Source organism: Lathamus discolor, chromosome 1, assembly GCF_037157495.1.
Source record: "Lathamus discolor isolate bLatDis1 chromosome 1, bLatDis1.hap1, whole genome shotgun sequence".
Taxonomy (NCBI): Eukaryota; Metazoa; Chordata; class Aves; order Psittaciformes; family Psittacidae; genus Lathamus; species Lathamus discolor.
Genome location: NC_088884.1, coordinates 87605412 through 87630282, shown reverse-complemented (window position 1 = coordinate 87630282; position 24871 = coordinate 87605412). Strand labels below are relative to the sequence as shown.

The 24871-nt window shown below is 42.0% G+C and overlaps 1 protein-coding gene across 3 annotated transcripts in view; it reads right to left on the bottom strand.

Moving 5' to 3' along the window:
- Window positions 1-8871, bottom strand: part of ANKRD17 (ankyrin repeat domain 17) — a 93311-nt gene extending 84440 nt beyond the window's left edge. For all 3 annotated transcript variants that reach the window (XM_065685194.1, XM_065685201.1, XM_065685214.1), the window contains exon 1: window positions 8202-8871. In XM_065685194.1, coding sequence (XP_065541266.1) covers window positions 8202-8567 — 366 coding nt within the window. In that variant the 5' untranslated portion in view covers window positions 8568-8871. The remainder of the gene's footprint in view (window positions 1-8201) is intronic.
- Between the last annotated feature and the right edge of the window lie 16000 nt (window positions 8872-24871).

The following is a 24871-nucleotide window of genomic DNA, read 5'->3' as shown; positions in this document are numbered from 1 at the left end:
CCTATCTCTGAATCACTCCCTGCCCTAGAGAGAGCTTTCAGATGTTCCCCTTCTGCTGAGGCAACAATTCACAGAACACCTCCTGTGTAAAGGGACAGATGTCCAGGCCCAGAAACAATCCTTCCTGCTTTATTTGGGCAAGGGGAAATAAATCTGAGCTCAAAAACAAGGTAGCCTCTGCAGAAAGCAGTCATATTATGGCGTGAAAGATGCCTTTAATTTTACCCTAAGGAAAAAAAAAAAAAAAAAAACAAAAACAAAAAAACAGACACTAAACTTTCTGACTGTTCCAAGTACAACTTGAGGGGAATGGAGGTCAAAACCCCAAAGTGACACTCTAAATAGTGACATTTCATCAGACTTAATACTCCAAACTTCTTTCTAGCATCTGGACAGCTGAATATTTGAACACATTACCCATTCCTGATGCTTAACACCACAAAAACCTAAGATACTGGGGTGGGGCAGGGAAAAAAAATAAAAAAAAAAAAATCAAGGTTTATTTCAGCTCATTTCCTAGGATACACCATTATCCTCCAGAGACTTGAGGATTCAGCTAAAATACAGCAGAGGAAAGACACCTGCACAACAAACACCAGTAATTTGAGTTTGTCAAAAACTGCTTTGGGTAATGCAAACAAAATCATCCTAATTACAACATTCAGCCTAAAAGAAAATACTGCAAGCACAAAGAAAGATATATTAAAGATACCCTTGGTTTTATGGCTGATTTTTAGCCTGGTATACAACTATTAAATACAACTATATATAAAACTATATATATATATATATACACAACTATTATATACAACTATATATACAACTATTATTATACGGGAGCACCTCCCGTACGAAGACAGGCTGAGGAAGTTGGGGCTGTTCAGCCTGGAGAAGAGAAGGCTGCGTGGGGACCTCATAGCAGCCTTCCAGTACCTGAAGGGGGCCTATAGGGATGCTGGGGAGGGACTCTTCATCAGGGACTGTAGTGACAGGACAAGGGTAACAGGTTAAAACTTAAACAGGGGAAGTTTAAATTGGATATAAGGAGGAAATTCTTTCCTGTTAGGGTGGTGAGACACTGGAATCGGTTGCCCAGGGAGGTTGTGAGTGCTCCATCCCTGGCAGTGTTCAAGGCCAGGTTGGATGAAGCCTTGTGTGGGATGGTTTAGTGTGAGGTGTCCCTGCCCACGGCAGGGGGGTTGGAACTAGATGATCTTGAGGTCCTTTCCAACCCTAACTATTCTATGATTCTATAATTCTATTACCTAATGCAAAAAGAAGGTGACACAACAGGTTAGTAATAAACTCCACACAGCTTTAGCTCTCCAGATAGTTGCCGGTTTAGGATTGCATATGGGGGGAAAAAGGGGCTGAAAACATCTGGAATACTGAGATAACCTCTCTGAGTACCAGTTAACACAAAGCACTAACTACTAAGTGAACACATAGAGGAAATACTGCTCTGCATTAGTCAGCCATGGGGGTTTTTTTTCCAACACTCCTGTTGACACAGCACAGGACATTTATATGCACTGCTAAGGCTAACCACAAGTCAAGACTTTATTCCCCTTAAGCAGATGTGTTAAATGACCTTACCCAAACTGTTTGCCTTCCCCATTCACAATTACTGATGTGACAAAGAAGTCCCATGTAGTACAGAAGCTCTACAGATACAGCACATAGTCAACTTCTTATTTCAACTTAGTCACCTAAAATGCCATACCATCAAGAAACCAAAAGCACATCATTGCAGGGGGGAGAAGGAAAAAGAGGGAAAAAAAAAAAAAAAGCAGAACATCTGCCAAGGCAGCCAGAGATTCTGCTCAAATTGCCTAAAGCACTAATACCAAATGTGTATTATTTTTAAGTTAGAAGGGCTTGTTCTTTCAACACCAGAAACCAAGTTTTGTTATCCTGGATCTACAGCACTGATTCTCCAATTCCTAAATCCAATTTCCCAATCAGCTATACCCTAAACAAGCACAAATAGTTCTAGTTTTAAAACACAGCTAGAGGAAAAAGCCGAACATACATAATCCCATTTGCCTTCAAAGCCAGCAGATGAGGAAATTCTCTCAGCTACATCTCTTCCAGAGACATCATTCTCTTTAAAGAACTAAGTTACTAGCTTAAAATATGGGGTATTTGGCTCCAGCCTGCTCACAGAAATCTTGTTTATAAGGACATTTCCTGAAGGAATAGCTGAGGAAGTAAACAAATTCACATGGTGCTACCAATACCTAGCTCCACCTTCTGCAAGAGGTCATTTTATGCAGGGGGCTTATTTTTAAACCCAGATATTCACTAATAACTTCAAATCAATAGAGTAGACAAAAAAAAAAAAAAAACAAAAAAAAAACCCAAAACTTTAAGGTCTTTGAAAAATTATGCACTAGGTTTGACCAGACACCATTGATGAGCTCTGCATCCCTAGATCTTTGCCGTGCACATAAAAAGACACTGGTTTATCTTTGCTTACCACCTCAGCCAGTTAACGGAACACTCGACCTCCTACCCAGCTCATGAATTCTGGTAACATAGTATGTGGGGGCATACGCTAGTCATCATCTACAGGACAATGCCAGAAGCAATTAAAAGGTTGTTAGCAGGAAATGGCAAAGCCACTCAAGTCATTATTGCAGTTTTCCAAGCTGATTTTGATGAAACCTAGACCTGGGAACAATAAGGAAGGGTTGTTAAATATTTTCAGCTACTGCTTCCCGGGGTCAGCTACAGCCAATTCCACTGTTGTGAAACCTGGCTAAGGGCCCCAAACACAAGAGCAGGTCACAAAGATGCTGTGAGGGGCTGAAATACCTCTCCTATGGAGACAGGCTGAGAGAGCTGGGCTGGCTCAGCCTGGAGAAGAGAAGGTTCTGAGGAGAACTTAGAGCAGCTTCCAGTGCCTAAAGGGGCTACAAGAAACCTGAAGAGGGGCTTTGGACAAGGCCCTGCAAGGACATGACAAGGGGGAATGGCTTTAACCTGACAGAGGGGAGATTGAGATGAGATGTTAGGAACGAGTTCTCCCCTGTGAGGGCGGTGAGGCCCTGGCACAGGTTGCTCAGAGAAGATAAGGCTGCCTCATCCCTAGCAGTATTCAAGGGCAGGTTGGACACAGCTTGCAGAAACCTGCTCTAGTGGAAGGTGTTCCTGCCCATGGCAGGGGGTTGGAACTGGATGAACTTTAAGGTCCCTTCCAACCGAAATCAGTCTGGGATTCTATGATTCACCCAAGAGCCCCATCAGTCCCGTTCCTTCAGGGATTTTTGAGAACATACTTTACGTCCTTCCAGGAATTTCAAGTTCTACTCCTCTACAAAAGCAATTACTGGATGCTCTTGCCAGTTCTATTACATCATACTTACCATATCCCTCATGAAAAATAAAACCAAGATCTCACCCACAGCACCAATCCAATGAAAATATTTTCTCCAATAGTGGGCTTTGTTTTGGGAGCATGTAACATACAGGTGAGAACTGGCATTTCTCAAGTATCATGACAAGATTCTTCCTAGAGATGGAAAAGTAGTCTATGCCATGGACCCTACTGTGGCTCACCTGTTTTTTTAGCCACATCAGTTCAATTGAGGAATCAAAGAATGGTCTGGGTTAGAAGAGACATCATTACATTAAAGACCATCTAGCTCCAACCCCCTGCCGTGAGCAGGACGCAAGGTAACTTGCTAGACCAAGCTACATGTTACAGTAGCTACACTGATGAGGAAAATGCCCAAACCACCTTAGGTCTTACACAAGTTTGGGGCTTTTATTTTTTTAAACTTTTTAAAAATGGGATCTCACTATTATTTTTCTCTTTTGAAGGCAAGGAACAAAATGGTAGAGGTAAAAAACTGCCCAAGTACAGGGAAAAAAAACATAAACAGCATACTTACATAAACAGCATACCTACAGCATGAACAACCTGGCAGTACACAAGACTGAAGTGTCCATCAGGGTGGCACACGCCACAAGGACAGAGCTGAACTATTTGCATGTTTGCATGTTCAGTCATGTATTTGAAGACACAAGGAGATGAAAGTAATAGCACACAGAACATACTATAGCATGGTCAAGGGAAATATACTGGCTCTTCAGCAGCCCTACAGAATCCACAGGCTTTAGTCCTGAATTCTAACTAAAACAGTTGGGATTAAAAGTAGTAATTTGTAAAATAAATTCTGTGTTCAAAATCAACACTTAACCTGTTAAAGACTTCCACAATTTAAGTATTACAACCATGTGCCTGTGATGCTCTTGAAATCACAGCAGTAAATCCAAGCCTGTGGATTAACACCTTACACGTGAAGCTGAAGAAGTTAAAAGTAGTTTCTTCTGCATCAAGAAATTCTAGAGAACTGGTTGTTGCTTTATTTACTTCTTACTAGACAGTTTCATTACTAATTAAATTGCAGCTGAGAAAATAAAAACTTTCATTTACAGCAGCTAGGAGGACCAAGTCAAAACAAAAACACACAAGAAACAGTCAGAACATCTCAAAACCATCCTTTACACAGGGCAGCACTTTCAGGTATAGTTAATGTGACTGAACATTATGCAGATCTAATCGTCATGAGATTTTTTGCTCAAGGAGAAAATTGAACTTAGGAACTCTTAAAATGGATACTGTATTAGGAAAAGCAATTATAAACTTTACTGCCAGCAGCAAACATCCTGCAGGTTTAAAGACTTGATATAAGCTTGTAAGCAGTTTTTATAATACAATTAAACCTTTCTGTGCTTAATAAGAGAAGCCCTAATGCACTCCTGACATCAGATTTTTAAGTAGCAACTTGCTCATTTTTTTTTTGTACTATTTCACTATTTATTCAAGACTAATGTTGAACAAAATAACACTTCCAAGATAACCGCATATTTGTATTTATCTGAGCCTGTTGAAAGGAACTGCTAAACCATGTTTTCAAACAAGAAAAAGGGAAACATCAGTTTCCAAATCCTAGTAACATCCTCAAGCTTCCCATTTTATGTCAGCTTTCATTTGTCTCATCTGCAGAGATATCCCTTCACCTCATCCTTCAACATCTAACATGTCAACTGACTAAATTTTCCCTATGTGTCCCTGCACCTATACAGCTTTTGCCTGAACACACACTCCCTGTGAACTATCACCTGATGGCAGGGGCACTTAAACAGGCACAAAGTCCTACTTAACAACCGTACAGCTCCTTGAGCAGTGTAAGAGGCTGCTTCTGTGAAAACTGAACGCGATCCTTCATAAACTGAAGCCACAATTCAGCCAGGAAGCATGCAAGCAGACCTTCCCAGTATCTAACTTCTACTTTAAGATCCCTCTTCCTGCAAACTGAAAAGATTCACCTTTTTTTAATCAACTGGTGGTTAGGGACAAGGCAATTTCCCATTTACAGACAATACCAGACCACACTACCTAGAATCCAGCAATTTGCTGGAATTCCCAAAAGCAACCTTGGACGTTGCTCCAAACACTGTAGTAGGAGCTCATTAAGCTGTTGGTATGAAATTTCAATTCGACTTCACCCAGCACCTATGCCTCCACACTGAGATCTAAGGTGAAAACATCTGATCACAACTTTTTATTCCATTCCATCAGCTCAGCAGCAACTGAACCAAACAACGTCATTCCACTCATGGGGGCTTTGTCATTTAGTACCTGACAGGTTTCCCATTATAACTCCTTGGACTTGTTGCTACTGTCCTGATTTTTAGAAGCTGACTCATTAGTAGTCAAATCAAGAAGTACTACACTTCAGAGACTAGAGAAGTCTTAATGTATTCAGCATGGGAAAGGCATAAAACTTAGACAAACTGTCTTAAGTTTATAGAGAGATAATGAACTGAAGGACTTGTAGGGAGCACTGTCTTCTGCAGTGTTTCCACAAGTTTCCATTCACAGCTAAACCATAAACTTGGATTTCTTTGTGTTTTTTCATTTTAAGTGCCTTCCAGACTGCCCGTGGTCAGAAGACCACAATCTAACTGCTGAAAGCCAAACAAGCTATTCTCTTCTCAACTAAGTCTGAACTAAAGAAAATTTTAATCCCAAGAAAAAATCCCTCAGTAATTTTTTATTTTTTTTTTTTAACTTAAAGCTTCTAAAAAGCCAAAATTAAACATCAGGTTGCTTTCAGACAAGCAAAACTCCCTTTCCCTGAGAACACTCAAAACACATTTCCTCCCCACGAGCTGCTGGGAACTACTTTGATGTTAGAACCTCTGCCCCATTAATCAGACCTTCCTCTTGTTTGCATTCCCAAAAACTGTGATTTCAGCTGTGCCTATCCTACAAACTGCCTTATCTGATCCTGGAGTCACAGGGAGAAAGACCACAACAGCCTTTTGCAAGCAACCTGAATATCAGGAAAATGAATTGTTCTAGCAGGTATGTGACAAGATGTACACTATCCTGAACTTACTGAACTAAGTACTATTACGTTTTTTATCATTTACCTACCCCTGCTTAGTATTTAATCCCAAACCACCCAGACTGGGAAAGCCTTCACTTACTATGAAAACCATCAGGGAAGCTTCCAGATGCAAAACTGCCTTCTTAACTGCTGGAAACCTACAGCATGTGTCGCTCTGTCAGAGAACAGTGAAGCATTCTTCTGCTGCTCATGGTAGTTTAATGTACATTTGCCTTTTTTTATCTCTCTGCAGGTCTTCTCATGAAGGTGTGTGTTGCCATCACACACAACTCACCTCAGTGCTTAACTATCAACCCATACACCTGCAGTCATTAAAAGGCCTTCATCCTTTTACTACATGCTCAAGAGATTAAAAGTTTTTCAGGTACCTGCAGGACTGCTAGACTGCACAGCTCAGCACATGACCATAGCTTCCTATCTTAACTTTCAAACCCCAAAACTTCTATCTACACAAGGATATCCACTTTCCTAAAAATTAACACTAAAGATACAAAATGCCAAGGGTAATTACTTCTTAATTGCACACTCAATGTGTGCACTTTACCTCAAGTTAGATAAAATGCTTCCTGTATCAACTCCTGCAGAAATACAATGCAGTGGTTCTTAACCATCCAAAAACCTATCACCATCTCAGCCCAGCCATGCCTTAAATCTATCAGACTCTTCCTTCCTCTTCTTCCTGCTCATTTTAATTTCTAACACAAAATCAGATATATCACTTTAAAGCCAAACTGCTTATAAGTAAAGTTCAGAACAACAAATTACAAACCTGAGGTGGGCTTTTTTGAGGGGGGAAAAACAAACAAAAAAAAACAACAAACAACCCAAAATAAAGGAAAAACCCAAGTGCACATTCAGCTTTGAAGGTTACAGAATTAAAGGTACTATACAAAGCAGCTCTGTGTGACCATACATCAGGAAGAGAGCTTCTAGTTTTGCTTGGCCTTTTCCAGCAATACCTACCTGAAAAACCTAAAATTAAACGAAAACAAGGTAATAATGCTTCCTTGTACGTGGTTCAACGCTGCATGGGAATAGTGGGTGCCATCAGGTTTGAAGCGTGCGCAGGATGAGAGTAAAGCACCCAGGGCTCTTCATCAGCCTTCACTTCAGCTGCACATCCAACTTCTTTTCCTCAGGATGACCTATTCCCAAACCCAGGGGCATAAACGTGTCTACCAACGTGCTCAGAGCTCCAGCCTCTCTCCAACACCTCGCCCGGGGCATACCGGCACCATTTCCACCATTACACTCTCCTGCTCCGATATAAATCGTGGCAACCTCACACGGAGACACCACACAACGGGTAGAGGGGCACGTGCAATGCTTCGGGCGCCTTTCCCTGCAGCAGCGCCCCACATACCCAAAACCACAAAGGAAGCTGAAAACCGGGGGAGGCTCCAGGAGGTCCCCCGGCCCCCCCATCCCGGTCACACCGGCGGGTAGAAGGAAGGGAGGGAGGGAAAGGCGGTCAGAGCGCGGCACCCCCCCCGCAACACTCGTCCCGCCGTGCGCAGGTCCCTGGTCCGGTCCCGCCCCGCCACGAGGCCGCTCCGGTGCTGCCCCCTTCCTGCCTCCGACGCAGGAGCCCGCAGAGACCGGAGAGGCTGGAGCATGCAGCAGTGATAGAATGAAAGCAATAGGGCAACCCCCGGGCCTACCCCGCCACCGAGACCCCCATCCCGGTCATTGCACCGTTTACCGGCCCCACAGCCCCCCCCGCCCCTTTTCCCTACTCCCCCCTCCGGTACCCCGTCTCGCCCGTCCCTGTGGTACCTCAGAGACCTCCTCTTCTTCCTCTTCCTCGTCGTCTTCCTCGTCTTCCTCCTCCTCGCTACCGTTGTTGCTGCTCTCGCTGCCGCCGCCGCCGCTCTCGCTGCTGCTGGCCGCCCGGCCCGCCCGGCCGCTCCGCTTCGCCTTCGCCGGCACCTTCTTCTTCAGCAGCAGGTCGCACACCCGCACCAGCCCCATCGGCCCAGCCGCCGCCGCCGCCCCGGCCGAGCACGACGGCGAGGTACCGGCGCTGCCGTTCAGCCCCTCCGGGGGACCGGGCCCCGCCGTAGCGCTCCCGGCCTCACCACCGTCACCACCTCCTTCGGTCGCCGCCACAACAACCGACACCGAGCCGGCCGCCTTCTCCATAGCCGCCGATCCGCTTCGCTCAGCGCCCGGTAAGGAAGGGGGAGGAGAAGAAGGAGGAGGCTCCCGGAGCCGCCGCCGCTGTCTCGGTCACCTCTAGGGCCGGCGCCGCGCCACCTCTCGCGATACTTGTCGTCGTTGCCGTCGTTGCTGTTGTTGCCGCCGCTGCCGCCTTCACCGGCGGCGGGCACGGCTCCCGCCGCAAAACGCGACGCCGCCACGCCCGGTGCGGGCTGGGGCCCCACCGTCCCTCGCCGCACCCGCTCCGCCGCGGGGACCTCTTCTGTGCGTGCCTCAATCACCACGCCGGAAGCGCCCTTAGCGTCATCACCCGCCGCTGCGCGCCGACTTCCCTTCTCGGCCGGCCCGGCTCCGCCCCGCGGCTGAGGTAGCTGCGGCCCTCCGTAGCATGGCGTCTGCTGCGGTGCGCCAGTCCGAGGCAGAAAGTGTTTTGATGGGACCGGGGTTAGCCCTGAGTCTCTTGGTCAGGCTAAAATTGCCGGGAGAACGATAAGGCTGCTCCTTGTCAGGTTGTGGGGCAGCTCTACCTGCGCTGTCTACAAGTACACTTAGCTCTGAAGAGTGCTAGTCACAAGTGATGTTCTCCTCAACAGTGCACAGCGCTTTCGGAGCCATCTCCTCAGCCCTCTTTTAAAAGGAAGTTGGTGGAGTATTATTAAAAATGTAGGAAGTGCCAGGATGCCCGTGTCACTTTGGCCGTGAGCTCTGTGTCAGCTGATGCCTTTTCCTACCTCAGGCCACTGGCCAGGGCTTTCATCTGTAGAAAACTGCTGCCTCCACTGATGTGGGTCAGGTCCTACAGTAACAGAAGTTGTGGCAGTTACAGGCAATCAGTGCGTGCTCACGGAAGGAACCGTCATAGGGGTTTTTCACCTTAAACAGGATGGAAATCAAGGAAAAGGTTTTTAGCCACAGAAACGCATGACTGTAAGGAGTGCTAATGGCTCCGGTGAACTGGAACGCTACAGACGTGTTAGTGTTTAAAACCAGTAGTGTCCATTGCAGTTATATTTTGCAGAAATGCGAAGAGCTTGTTGTTACTTGATTACTTTATTCCTAAGTGGTGTCTTTGTGCTTATTTGGGTAGCATTGGAAAACATGAGCCATGTCTGCAGCACCTCTGAAATGAAACACTGCTTTTAAAAACAAATCTCAAAGCACCAATACTTATCAGGAAAGCAAGTCTGCACAGTCGTCGTCCCCCCCCCCCATCTTTACATTCCTTACATCCCACCTAAACCTACATCTTTATACAGGCCTCTAAGTCCTTAATAATGACTGTATTAGTTGTGACAGCACTGCTAGTAAGTTACTGTATTTCTCAGTCATCCAGCTACAATTGTAGTTCTTAACCTCTAATCTTCAGGTGCGAGGTCTAAGCTGTACAATACCATTATAAACACCTCCATAGATGACACTTTGATGTGATCCAAGGAATAAACTGGATGTTCCAGCTACCTACAACTTCCTGGTATGACTGTAAAAATGATTGAAGATTGACAAGAATAATCCCTTTGTCCTCCTGTGCTGAATGCATTGGTTTTTACTGATTTACGTAGAGATATGAGCACAAGTGATTTATTTGTTACTCATTGCAATCCCAGGAAGCAGAAAACAGAGTTGTAAGTGAATACAGGTAACCTCAGCCTTACCACCTGATATTCATGGTTCACACGTGAAAATATGTCACTTTTTTCAAGCGATAAGCGTGGAAAAGTGGCCTGGTTTTTCATCATTTGACCCAAGAGGTGCCTGACTTCTGTGAACATGTCCTGGGTTCAGCTTAAACCACAACAGAACAAAACACATATTAGATTCCTGTGGCTGTACAAGCAGCCCAGCAGAGAACTAGCCCATCCAAATGCCCCTAATTAACCTGCCTGGGCTCAGGAAGGGTGGTGCCAGGGCTGGATTTTACCCTTTGAGCTATTAGCAAGGAGTTGCCCTTCTTTTCTGGTGCAGCACCAGGCTGGAAAATGGCAGCAAAGGGCCGATCCAGCACTGAGTTGGTTGAGGCCAAGCAGGGCCGCAGTGACGCTCACTCCCATTTAATACTGTGTTTTAATACTGGGCTGCAACATTTGCTTGTTACTTCAGGTATCCATTTAAGTTGCTAGGCTTGGGAATGATATTTTGAGCCACCCAGTCCAGTTTGAATGAAAGCAACTGTGTTACATTATCACTCTGCATTGTTTTCTCAGCCTTGAATCAGATGGAGTAGTTACAAAAGAGAGCTTCTGTTGGCATGGGCAGCGTGGCTTATCTGAGGGTGTTTGTTCAGTTTCTTTTATGATGGTGGCCTCTGTTCTGATCAAAGAGTTGCTCCTTCTAACTTGCAGCATAAAGCAAGTAGTTTCCCTCAGGTTTTATGACATAGAGTTTATACCTGCTCTCCCTACCACCCTGACCACTTAGATCCTTTTGTGAGTGCAACAGCAACCAAAGCACTTGCGGCCTTTAGGGGAGCTTAGTATTAGATTCAAGCTTTAGCTTTGTCTTGGCAAAAGCTGCCAGCAGAAGTCAGCTTTCAATCCTGGGATAGTCTGAACGATTTGGGAAGGTATGAAACTTCTCCAGGTTGCATAACAGCACTTTGTATTTACAGATATATAGAATCCTAGAACAGTTAGGGTTGGAAAGGACCTTAAGATCATCTAGTCCCAACCTCCCTGCCATGGGCAGGGACACCACACACTAAACTGTGTCACCCAAGACTCCATCCAGCCTGGCCGTGGAACACTGCCAGGGATGGAGCATTCACAGCATCCTTGGGCAACCTGTTCCAGTGCCTCACCACCCTCACAGTAAAGAAATTCTTCCTTATATCTAACCTGAACTTCCCCTGTTTCAGTGTAAACCCATTACCCATTGTCATGTTGCTGCAGTCCCTAATGAAAAGTCCCTCCCCCGCATCCTTGTAGGTCCTTTTCAGATACTGGAAGGCTGCTATGAAGTCTCCATGCAGCTTCTCTTCTCCAGGCTGAACAGCCCTGGCTTTCTCAGGCTGTCTTCATACAGGAGGTGCTCCAGCCCCTGATCATCCTTGTGGCCTCCTCTGGTCTTGCTCCAATGGCTCCATGTCCTTGTTATGTTGAGGACACCAGAACTGTACACAATGATCCAAGTGGGGTCTCAAGAGAGCAGAGAGGCAGGATCACCTCCCTCGACCTGCTGGTCACTCTTCTTTTGATGCAGCCCAGGATACGGTTGGCTTTCTGGGCTGCACACGCACACTGCTGGCTAATGTTAATGTAATCATCATATATCTTGCAGGCACCCTGATAATCAAGACAGGCTAATAATGGAAGAGTAAATAATCAAGACTTATTTTTAATGAATCCTGATTTCCCTATGGGTGTGTGACCCAAAGCTGGGTGTGCTACTCATAGGGCTCTTAGGGAATGGACTGCATAGCAATGGGAAGGCAGCGTAGGCCCCCATCAGGGAAGTAGTAACTAACAAATACATTTCCTTTTGTGACTTTGTGATGTTGATTAACTTGGAACACTTGGGTTTGTTGATAACATAAAACTGCAGGAAATCTTGAGAAAGATGGTATTCCTTCCTTATCCCTTTGATCTGTGACTTCTGCTTCAGTATTTATCCAATTCCTTTTGGGTTATTGATCACTTCACCAAACACATAGGATTGAATAGCAGGAAAACCAGGTTTGAATTCAGTGAATGCTTTCAAGAACTGTCTCATGTGATAGATGATAGATTCTGTAAAAAGTCCTATAGGACAACTGACATGTTTAAACCTACACTGTGCTGTAATTATCTGCACAGATCTGCTTTCAGTTTCATTTATAACTGCTGGAAGCAGTATCATCATCCAAGTCAGAAAGCAAGAATCTTGATTTTGTTTGCTATTGTAACTTATACAGGAGCTGAAAAAAGTTCTTCATGCTTTGAGCTTCATTAACCCTTCCAACACACATGCATGCATGCTGCGTATTCTCACACCCCATTAATTGGGCTTTCACCTCCACCTCCTCTTCTGCTCTGATTTTACCCTCTCCCTCCCAGTCCATACATATGTTGGCTAGTTCAGCCCACATGTTCTCTGTGCCGTGCCGTCAAGCAGTCCTAAACACGCTCTGGTCACACTCAGCTCTTCTTTCTGAGGTATTTTTTCAGTCTAGGAGCTGCTGAGCAATGTTCAGAACTTCTGAACTGATCAGTTGAGAGCTGGAGAGAAAAAAGAGTGAAAAAAGGTGTCTTGTTCTTGATCTCAAAGACTACATAATCCAGCTTTTACCTTCAATAATTTGTTGTAAATGCACTGAAATGGTACTTCTGAATGGCTGAAATACTTTACTTTTTGTGAAGGGATGGATGCATGTATTTTCTCTCTGTATTTGCTTTTTGTGAGAACTTCCTGAATTTTTACCTCCAACTCAGGACTGCTACAGCTGCCACAAGGTGCTACCTTTTCCCATTGTCTCCCTCCACCAGTTTCAGAATCAATTTTTCTCTTTCTGTGGATACAACTGCTTTAGTTGTGTTCCTTGAAGTGCTAAAGAGTGACTGCCTCTTAGAAGGGGTGAATGCTGTCAGCCTAAAACTACCAAACCACCTCTCTCCATCTTTATGTCCTTCTGAGTATATCTATGTTTAATACTTGTCACAGTAGGAGCACAGAATATATACACCTCTCCAGATGAGATGATTATTCAAATGAGCTATGAAATTAATCCAAAACCCAAATAATGCCATTCTCACTGGTTATAGAATGAGTGAATTTGTTGTTTATCTTTGACATATACAGTTTTGCAGTTGTTGCAGCTTTGATATGTGCTTCAATGTGTTTATTCAGATCATTTTGGGAATTGCGAACGCCAAGTGATCGTATCCCTTCAACACACATACCAGAAGGACTGGCTCATGGGACTGTGTTGATGCACAGCTTTTTCTATAAAAAAGGCAAAATCAGGAGGACCTTTCTGAAATGGGAGACAAGATAAACTAAAAATAATTATTTCAAACAAAAATGATAAATTTGAAGTGTTTAGCAATTATGCAGTTACTGCTGACCAAGTTGAAGAGAGAAAGAAAGAAAGAACACAAATGCCTCTACATTCAGGAAAGTGCTGCTTTCTGTGATAGAAATTTTTAAGGTTTGTCTAAAACACTCAGTTTTAGTAACTAAATTACACGTGAAAAATAATGACAAAGAATTGGGTTTATACAGCCATGGCATTTACTTTAAATGACATCTTTTTATTATCTGTATTTCCCCTTTACAGCAAGTTTCCTGTGAGGGAAGAAAGTAAAGAAATTCCAGACAGACTGAGAATTAAACCAGGGTGGTGCTAGCCTGAGAAGACTTCTTAGAGTTACAGCAGCCCTGTTCATCAAGGGGCAGAGGACAGAAGGTGAAGGATTTACATTAATGCTGCCACTCAGATACATACCCTATGATGGCCCTTTTGGGATTGACTCCTGTCTACATTTGGCAGGTAAGCCAAGTTATTTTGCCATTTCCTATGCTTTTTCATGATCAGTGTCAGTTTGAAATACATATATACCCTAGTCGAATGTCTTGGAAGTATTTATATTCCTTCTCCAGATACTGCTCTTACACAGAATCACAGTATCACAGACTGCTTTGGGTTGGAAAGGACCTTACCATCATCCAGTTCCAACCCCCTCCCATGGGCAGGGAGGCCTCACACTAGACAATGTTGCCCAAGGCTCTGTCCAACCTGGCCTTGAATACTGCCAGGGATGGAATGTTTACCACTGTTCTGATAGCTGTCCTTGAGCCTTAATACAACATCATGCCAGCTTTGACTGCTTCCTCATGGGGAGGATTGGGGAAGTAAAAACAAGTCCAGAAAGCAAAACCTGCTGAAGGCGAAGTCATTGGAGAAATATGCAAGTGCTCTGTTAAAAAAGAAAACATGCAATTCTACAGGCAGTGGTGGCATTCTATCCCATGAAGTCTTTGCTAACAAAGGGTGGCCTTATCCTGTTCCTTCATAAAGTCATCACTAGAAGCAATCAACTAGACCTCAAGCATGGTCTAGTCACATCCATCCACCCGCAAGACATCAAAGTCCAGAACAGTGTTTGACACCAGGGCATGTGCTGGGAGGCCCGTAGGGGTGCTAAAGACTGTCAGTAGCATGGAATACTTCTGGTTTTATTCTGAGCGCAATGATTGTCTGCCTGTATACTTGGAGTTGGTTCAGGTAGCTTAGTGGGACTTGCTGCTGCTTCTGGTGTGTTCTTGAGGGAAAGCACTCCCAAGTTTGGGGTGCAGTTGTTGTAGCTTGAGTGTTTGAGCACAGGCATGAATGTTAATGTAAACCAGCAAGCTGGTGGCCACGCTGTGTTTTGTCAAAGAATCTGGCAAGTGGTAAAGCTACAATAATGGCACAGGACTAAATACTGACATCTAATACAGCACTTCTATTTTGGGCTAGATATTCAGCGCTCTACTTAGAGACATGAGACTTGTAAACAGTTTTCCTGTAAGAATCCTGCCAGCAAAAGGCTACACTTCAGCAATATGTGTACAGTGTAGGTGCTATAGGATGAGTGATTGACAGAAGCCTGGGCTGAAACACTGGTGGCCCAAACAGACATTCATTAGGCATCCTAAGCCTGGGGAGGCAAAGGGAAGCAATATCTTTTGTATTAAAATTAAGGTTTTTGTGTAATTTTTGTACTTTTTTTTATTTATTTACTATGAGCTGTACAATCTAGTCACTATTTTATACCCATCTCTATAGTCCTAGTCGTAACCACCATATAACAGTAGTTTGAACTTGAAATTCTAAAGGGTTATTAGCTAACAAATGGTCTCAAGTGTTAAGATAGAAAGACATTTATTCTGCAATATATTTATTACTTTGGGAGTCTGTACCTTATTTAAGAAATGTCTTAAGCACTTGTAATCTTAAGACTTATTAATATTCTGAGACTTACATTGTTACATGCAGAAATGATGTCTGAAAGTACATTTCAGGTTCCTAATTTGCTTCACATACTTTCAAAATGTTTACCCTGTGTGAGTATAAAAATGCCCTGGGAAATAGAGGCAAATAACATCTGGATGAGATTCTAAATTCTTTCTGACTCTCTCAAGTGCTGTAGAAGATAAAATAAAAAGAAGGCAAATGGTAAGATAAAGAGAAGGTTTTCTATATTTTATGTATAATGGATCTGTAATCCAAAACTGTGAATAAGACCCCTGAAGACAAAACCACCTGTATTTGAATATCAAAGTTTACTTGTCAAAGTAATGTTTTGTTGTTTGAGGTTTTTTATTACTTACATTTAAGGTAGCATCAACTGTGGACTACCCAAGAATCAGCCAGGAGGTTAAACATTTCTTACATTTCATGTTTTGCTTGAGTCCCGCCAGTCTATAATGATAATTTCTACAGTAGCCACTTTTTAAGTAAACAACTGATTAGTTCTGAAATCAGACCTTGAGAATGCTTCTGTTTGTTCAGCTCAGGAGATCTTAACGCAGGCAGCCGTCTGCTGACATGCAGAACAACAAGGTTCAAGCTGTTGCTCTCCTATCTTCACAGACAATGTGCCTGGAAAATATTTATACTATCAGCCTAGTTTATGTCTGGACAAGACGGCGAAACTGAAAATTTGTGAGATCTTGGTTTCACTGAAGGCAATGTAAGAAATTTCTTTGCTACCTCAAAAAGGAGTGTAAAATGAATGAAAAACATTTTTTCACAGAGCTCAAATGATAACTAGAAAAATTGTCTAAAAGCCTGAAAGGATCTGATTCCCCCAGCATCCTGTGGAGCCTGTTTTGCAAAACAGAACCTTCTCGGCCTTGTTTACTGTGTGCTATTCTACTCATTGACTCTTGTAATTTGCCATTTTGTCTTCTCTTCAAAACATTTCCTTTCAACAGCTATGTATTGCTGATTCCTGATCTCGTATTCTAGGGAAAGGTTGGGATGCAATTTTTTTTAAAAAAAGATCAATCTTTCTGTTATTTCACATTGACACAGTAGATGGAGCTAGAAGCTGGCAACCCATCTTCAGCTAAAACCAAAACCAGTCAGAATTGAGGGCCTGGACTGACAAATTCTTACTCATCCCAACATTTTGGACATGACATTTTACTAAAGCATTTGATTTTTAAGCATTTCTTTTCTTAAAAAAAGAAAAATAATTTCCCCCGTTTTCTTTGTTGTTTATTTCCAGGAGACTAGATAGGGATTTTTTTCATGTGTGACATGTATAATGCCATTGACTTTAATGAAAGTTAATTACAAAGTTAGGTGCTGTCTTGAACAGCTTTATGTCCCTGAGTCACTGTTCTTTTCAATAGCATTTCATGTACGTGGAAGGAAAGAATGCTGATGGGGTAAATTTTAATTTTGTCACCTGTCATTCTCTGATTTTCTCATTTATGAACATGAATTCAGTTTTATTTCTAAATGAAGAAGTACAACAAGACAGTACTTGAGAACAGGGCTGCAGTAGTCAAAATACACATTTACCTGTAAATGTCTTGTGAGTAAATCTGATAATTTATTCTCATTTGTGAATTTTGATGAACAAGCTCAACCTAAAACATCTGATTCATTTTCTCAAGTATGCGATTTTCAGTTATACACAAGATATTCCTTTTCAAGATTTAACATTGTATTCCAGAAGTCAGTATGAACAAAAATTCACAAATTAAGACATCACTACAGTCTCTCCATGTTTAGCAAAGCTCTTAAATGCCACTTCAATGAGATTTGAAACCTTTGCTTCAGCCTACTTGCAGTCAGCAAAGCACTTTACATGTAACCTTTCTATACCCAAATCCTGCACACCCTTTTGTTAGCTATTGACTATTACTACTCAGAAAAGCTGTTCATAAGGTTTGGAATGCTATGCTTTGTCTGTGTTGCCTAGCATCTTAAAGTACCTTTCACATTCTATATTCCAAATAGCTTTCTTTAATTTAAAAAGACCCATGTAAGGACGATGAAAACATTTTTCAATAAAAGTTCTTCTGTAAGTCTTACACAAATACATTGCAATACAAGCAGCAAATAAATGGCACATCCTTATTCATCGTCAAGTTAAGCTTTCTCTTAATTCCCAATCAAAACCCCAGCGAAAGCTGATCACTTTGTTATACACTTCACTATAGCAAAGTTCTGTGACTCTCACTGGAATATTAGATGTGGGGTTTTTAGTTTGTATGCTAGAATATTCTAAAGAATGTACATTACTTACCCGTCAATGTGCACTGTCAGTCCCAAGCAGGTACACCTGAGTTTTGTTAAACAGATTACATTAGAGAGAATTGTTTACTTAATGACTATTCTACTTTTTTTACTCTGTCATGGAGTTATTTCCTACCTTCTGTATAAATGTTGTCAAGGTGTGGTCAGCAGCCTGCACCCAGGTACTTGCCTGGCCCAGGGTGAGTTAGAATGCTGCAGATCAGAACCTTCCAAGGAGCCGATTTAAAGAAACGTGTCTTTTTAGGCTATGTTTTTCATCCATAATGTGAAACAGCTGTATGGTGGTACCTGATTCAACCATGGTGTTAAGAAACTGTGTTAGTTGTTGGGGAAAAGTATGCTATAACAAAATGGGTTATTTTGGTAGTGATATCTTTTTTTTTATATGATGTCTCCTATAACACATTAGAGTTAGGGGCATTCAACATGACACTTAGCTAGTAGTAATAGCAATCATTAGGTGACAACTTTGCCAGTGAAATTGTTGAGACATGTATGGTTTCAGACAACTTTGAGCTGAAGAAAGCAGCTTGAGCCAAAACTGCAGCTCCATAAAAAAGTTTTGTGGTTTGTTGGGGTTTTTTTTGTTTTGTTTTGTTTTTTTTTGGTTGGTTGGGTGGGTGGGTGGGTTTTTTGTTTGTTTGTTTGGGGGGACAGTGTTTGGTTGGTTAGTTTGGTTTTGGGCGTTTTGGGGTTATTTTTAAGAGACATAAAATCTCACTTTCTGACTGGAAGAATGACCATTTAGGAGATCATCAGATTCATAGCTGAGTCCTTCACTTCTTCCCCTTCTAAGATAAGCTATTTTGTAGTTCATATGGAATTAACTAACCAACACATGATCATTCCCTCCAGTGTTTTAATGAAGTTCACTTTCAGACCACTTAGCTCTAAAGCATTAGAGTTTCTTTCATAGCTAAGGGAGAAAATCAGATGCTTCTCTCTGCTGTGGTTTCTGCTCAATGTTTGACAAATATCTTGTGCTGCATACATTCCCATAGTGCCAAACATGAAGAAGCTAAATGTTTTTTCTACCTGTCAAACTCTAGGCTTGAATTAGAGGTTTAAACTAACAATAGTGTATGTATGTTTAAACTAACATAGTAGAATACAGCAAACTGTTCTAACTTGCTAACGCGTACAGAGAATGTTCAGCTGACAGGGGAAGGGACATTATGAGACTGATAACTAAGGAGACAGTAAATAATATCAAGGATGCTAGCCTTCAAAATAGTAGAGTGGCGCCAAAAGTGGAGCGAGACTGGAACAGACCAGAAGCAAGGACATACCAACTGCTAACTCAGCACTAGGACCTTGCAAGCATGCACAAGCATTGAGATCATTCAGTAAACACAGTGAGGAAGACTATTGACAACCACCAGAGACCCCCACTCAGCAAGAAAGTGCATGCATAATTAGAGTGCAAATATTACATTTAGTTCCAGGGAAAGCTATTAATATGCATGAATATGCTAAATATACAGCCACCGTCAGCAAACGACAGTGCGCTCACCTTTGTGAAATGATTCGTGTGTGCACCCAGCACTGCAATAAAGAATGCCTGCTCTTAGAGAGTTTCTCTGACCAACTTTTACAGTAACAAAACTAGCATGAGTAATTGATAAAATGGGCTTTCTATCTTTTTTAAAGGTCAGACCAGGTGATCCTTGAGGTCCCTTTCAACCTGATAGTCTCTTGACTGTGTGGTATCTACATGTTTTTAGATGTTACTGAGGTTTTCTTACGTTTTAGCATCTTTCAGCAGTGAAACAAAGTATGGTGAAACACCTCACAGACTTTTTATGGTGGAATAGCTAGTCATTGGAAATCGTTTGTAGCAATGATGTCTCTCATTAACTGAAAGAATAGCCTATTCTTTGCCCACAGGATCATTAGGTTTTTCTCAGCATGGAGGACCGCGGTTTCTCTGTGCACAGTTTTGTTGGCAGTAGGTGGCATACCTCTTCCACTTGAGTTCTTGGGAAAGGCTTGCTGCCTATTGGTCAAGGCTAGTTCTGGTCAAATGCTGATACCTGTTCACTCCAGGACACATAGCAGCTTTCTCTGCCAGCGCTCTCTTTTAGGAAACAATTAAGCTTGAACATCAGTTTTAGAATAATATCAACATAATCTGAGCTGCACCTGCTTTCTGCTGTCCATACTTGTACCTCCTGCATTTAGCCAGACTTCTTCCAGCCTGTGCTTTCCCCACAGCTCATTGCAGCAGCCTTGTTATCTGTCACCATTGTTCCATCTGCAGTGGAGTCCAAGTTCCATGGGTAGCTGAACCCATAGTAAGATTTTGCTGTGTGTCATGGGCATTTTCAGGCAGCTGGACTAAAAATATTTGTGTCATTTGGTGTGAAATAACTTCCTTAGAATACAGTACAGAGTGTCTAAATGGGAAGATCCAAAGTAGGATCTCTCTTGGCAGTTTTGTAAAATAACCCTCTTCCTTCCAAACCCAAGGCGAAATAAAAAGCCTTTTGCATGCAAAACAGCATCCCACTTGTAGTTGTATCAACTTGTGTAAAATAAACTGTTTCTACACCATTCCTGTTAACCAGTGTCCCTGCTGGAGCTTAACCATTGTACACACAGTCATATTTATATTTGAAGATCCACTGGTATAAATGCTTGCTTGCACAGACCTCATGGCAGGATAAAGACTTGAATTTGTGACCTCACATGAATGAATCTGTGATTTTCAATGTTACCTCACTTAAAAAAAAAAAAAAAAAAAAAGAAAAAAAAAAGGAAAAGAAAAGAAAAGTTTTCTTATTGCTTGATTATTCAGCACTTTCCCATCTTCATTTCTTGACTCTTCAGTTCTCTGGTCACAACTGGGGTAAATAAGCAGGGCACTTTTCAAAAGCACACACTTTTCTCTAACAGGCTGTCCAGTGAAGTCAGGGTGAGTTTTGGCAGGGGCTTCCACATGACCAGAATTAGGCCAATGTGGAATATATTTCAAAATCTTACACTGAAAACCTGATAATCTTACTAAGTTGTCAAATATCTACTTAGGCAGTATCAGTGCCAAATAGACAGGAACCTCTGATTTTTCCCATTTAAATCTCTTCTTATCTAACTTGAAGTGCAGTTATATGCTAAAGGGAGGTAGTACTTGATTTTTCTTTCAGAAATGGAAGTAGATAGATAGCTTACTTGATAACCAGGAATCAAATAAAAGTCTTTTTCTTTGGGAAACCAAACCAAACAAACAAACAAAAAACTGCACAGAAATTTCTTGGCAGGCCTAATTTAAATTTCACCCTATCCACACAATAATTTTTAGTTCCAATGTTATACCATTCTGTACTGAGTGTTGTGACCAGCTTGACCATGAAGTTTTCTTTTTGTGAGTGGCGAGATAAAATAACTTAAGTCCATTTCAGGGGAATTTATATTTGTTGCCACATGGTATAACAACTGTGTGGGTTTTTTTCAAAAGAACAGAAAATTCAGTGCAATATATCATGAATAAATGCCATGAGGACTGATAAAAATACATGCTATCAGTAAACGAGTGAAGCTTACCAGCGAAGGGCTTCCACATTTGTTGTTCTAAAACCATGACAGCTACAAAGCTTTTATAGGATCTGGTTCTGTAGGTCTTGAAAAAGTAATTCTTGAATTTCCATAGAGATTATATCTTAATTTAGAGGCAGACCTGGGTGACAAACTGGCATGGTTTTGTTCTCTTCATTTTATACTTGGTTCAAATGCCCATATTTTTAATTTAAGGTCTGTTTACATTTGATGGTGGCATGAAATCAGATGCCTGCCTAAACAGTTCAGTTTTGTGGGTACAATTAATGTCACATTGGTCTCCATTCAGTTTAATGAAATGGTCAGTTTAAGACAAAATGGGGCCTGCAGTCATCTTCTGGGTGACTTTTTCACACCTTTCAAGTTTTTAGACTGAAGATAGTTTCTTATGATCAGCAGGATAAATTCAGCACTCAGATTTGCATTTACAACTTGGAAGTCGTGGGATGCAAGTGGGCTTACATTTCTGAGAGTGTCACTGAGTCTAACACAACCTAATCTGCACATTCCTAGAAGTTTGGGGTATTAGCCAGTATTAAGACTTGTCTTAATACTGGCTAATAACCAGTATACTGGTATTGAAACACTGGCTTGTCTTAAAAACTGGCTAATAACCACTCTAGCCAGTCTTGGTCTTGGGAGAAGAGACATCAAGGTAAGGCAGAGTAGCTGGACTCTGTCATTCCTTGTCTGAGAACTGGGCATTTGTCAGTGTGTGTCATGGCTGAGCCCTGGTTCAAGAGTATAGTGTTGTAGCTTGTTAATTTGTTTGGATTTTTTGTTGGACATAGGTCAGGGTTAGCAGATTAAAAGATGTTTGTCATTTGAAAGGTTTGGACATGTTAAACATCCACTCTTTCTTGAGCTGCTTTGGTGGTAGATCACAAAAGACCATTCCTGGGGTTGACAAATACATTCCGGAGGGTAATTTCCCATGGATTCAGTGCTGCCATCACTCAGACTCCCGAGTTTTACTGTTGTCTTCTGTGGAGGCAAAGCTGTGCTGGTGCTATTTCTGATCAAGCAACCATTATGACACAAAGTATACCTGGTCTGCCTATTTATTGCACAGTATTCACCTAAAATGTCAATTAGTTCAATCAAAAATATTTCACTGGCAGCATCAGAGTTCTCATAAACTTTGATGAAACCCAAACTTATGTTTCCTATGGAATCATACTGGCTTTAACAAACCTGCTGGGAGGCAGGCCCGGTGCTTGTAGGAGATAAGCCAAGAACATCAGTGTTGTGGGATGCCAAAGTGTCCATCCCCAAACTCTTACAGTGCTAACAGCAATCAGGCCAAAGCACTCGACCGTGCAGCAGGACCTTGGAAACCGTGACACTCATGTTCACATCAGGCTCTCCACGTTTTCAGGCTTCCTGTTCTTGCACCAGGAGGTGAGTCCTAGATCTTGGCTCTGAACTAGGTAAAGCACTCTGCCAGTAGAAACTATGAGGAATTTGGTTCAACATATAATTTGCACAGCTTCCAACTTCCCTTCCCAGGGAGCCAGAATCTGGCAGCCTCAGGCAATCCTGGCATGGAAAATACTTATTAAGACACCAGAGGTGAGGTGATAAGACTAGCTGTTCATGAACAGGAACAGGGGGATCCCCTCTCATTACCAAAGGGGACACAGGGCAGGATTCCTCTTCTTGCTAAATCAAACACCTGCTTTAGATGACGTGTCCTTCACTTCATGGCTGTAGCAGCTAGATCTGCACTGACTTCAGAGGAAGTCTGGAGTCTCTTCGCAGCTCAGGTATCTGTATACTAGACAGCTGAAGCTCAGTAAGACAAATCCCACTCTGTTTTTACAGCACTCATAGTGCTGGAGAAAAGCCAAAAACTTACGTACACTCAAAAGCACAGAAGCCAGGTAAGGGCAATTCTAAATTCATATTAATTTAATGAGTTATTTTTGATACCTAAGATAATGAATATGCTTGATTGAACCACTGCTGCTCTGAGAATAAAAAAGCATTTGAACAGAAGGCAGATGTCAAGGACTGTCAGCAAGGGGTTGAAGTGCAATATAGAGGAATGGCCTAGCGAGTATAGCCACTGCCTAATTGATCCAAAAGACAACACTAAAAGCTTCATGTGCAAAGAGTTTGTTAATATTTCTTTTCATGACTTGAGAAGGGTTCTCAGGTTAGCATTCAAAATAAACAAAAAATGACAAAGCAACACAGCTATTAAGACTCTGCCAAAGCCACAGAACTATGTGGTGCCTCTTCTTAATTCCTTTAATATGACTGTCTGTACCAGTCTTTTTATTACTTATTTAAGAGAACCACACAAACCATACAGATCTTTGCTAAGCTTAATCAGCTTTTTTGGTCTCAGCTAAAATTTTTCTGATTCTTGGAATGTACTGAGGAACCTCGCTTTGAAAATCAGGTCTTCCTGAAGGCTCTCAAGTTAGATACCCCAGAAGACTTGGCTCCTTTGAAAATCAGAGTTTGCAGGCACTACTCTAGAGGAAAAAAAATAAGCAACATTTCCTCAGTTTCATACTATTTTTAGTCACTTCCTTAACATTGGGAATCCCAAGTTTCCAGTATTACATGTTATGTCATAACAGATACAGGTAAAGGAGAACATATGAAGGAGAAGGGCAGCCGGAAGAAAGAGAACATTTTGTTGCTTCTGCTGCAAATCACATTCTCCTCTTAGGAGGTCATTACGTGCTGCTAATGTCATTGAGAGTTTGGTTCATGTTTCAGGCAGTACTGGACCTGGAACTAAAAGCCAGAGATCACCTAATAAGTACAGTTTGTTTGAATGTTGCTTAAAAGGCTTTTAGTTGTTAAAAACAATTGATTTTTTCAGACAGAAAAGTACACATGCTTAGGTTTGACTGACTGAACTTTGCTTCTGAGGCTAAGACAAAAATGTCGAAATATTTTACTGTGGTTTTGGATTTCATCTGCAGGGACAGAAAGCTTCACGTTTAATTAGTGGAGCATCAGAATTCATTATAGCAGAGTAAGAAGTAGATTATCTTTTTATGTCAGTGAGTAAATGACAGTCCCAACTTTCACGATTTCTTTACCTGCCTGCTTTGAAAAAATGGAAGAGGCTCAGTCCTAGCTGCAGCAGGCCTACTCTATCCAGGTACTTGCTTTGAGGAGATTGAAAAGCTGGGTTCTGATAGGGATGCTGAAAGGAGCAATAGCTTTGAATACAGATGTGACAGAACTTTTTTCAGTATATAGAAGACTGAAAGGATTCTTCCCTACATGTTCATACAGTAACAATGACATGCAAATGGCTCCACAAACTTCTGTTGTCCTGTCAAGGTGCTGGTTCAGGCCCTGACTCTTAGCTAAAAAAATTTCAAAGGCAGTAGGGGATATTTGAGGTGGAAAATGCCACTCCTGCACCAGGGCTTCATTTAAAATAACCTTCCATTTTTCAAAGTTCTGAGGGCTTTTGACTTCAGGAATTGCTTACTTAGAAATGGAAGAAAGAATGAGAACAGGATCAGTCTTCCACCTC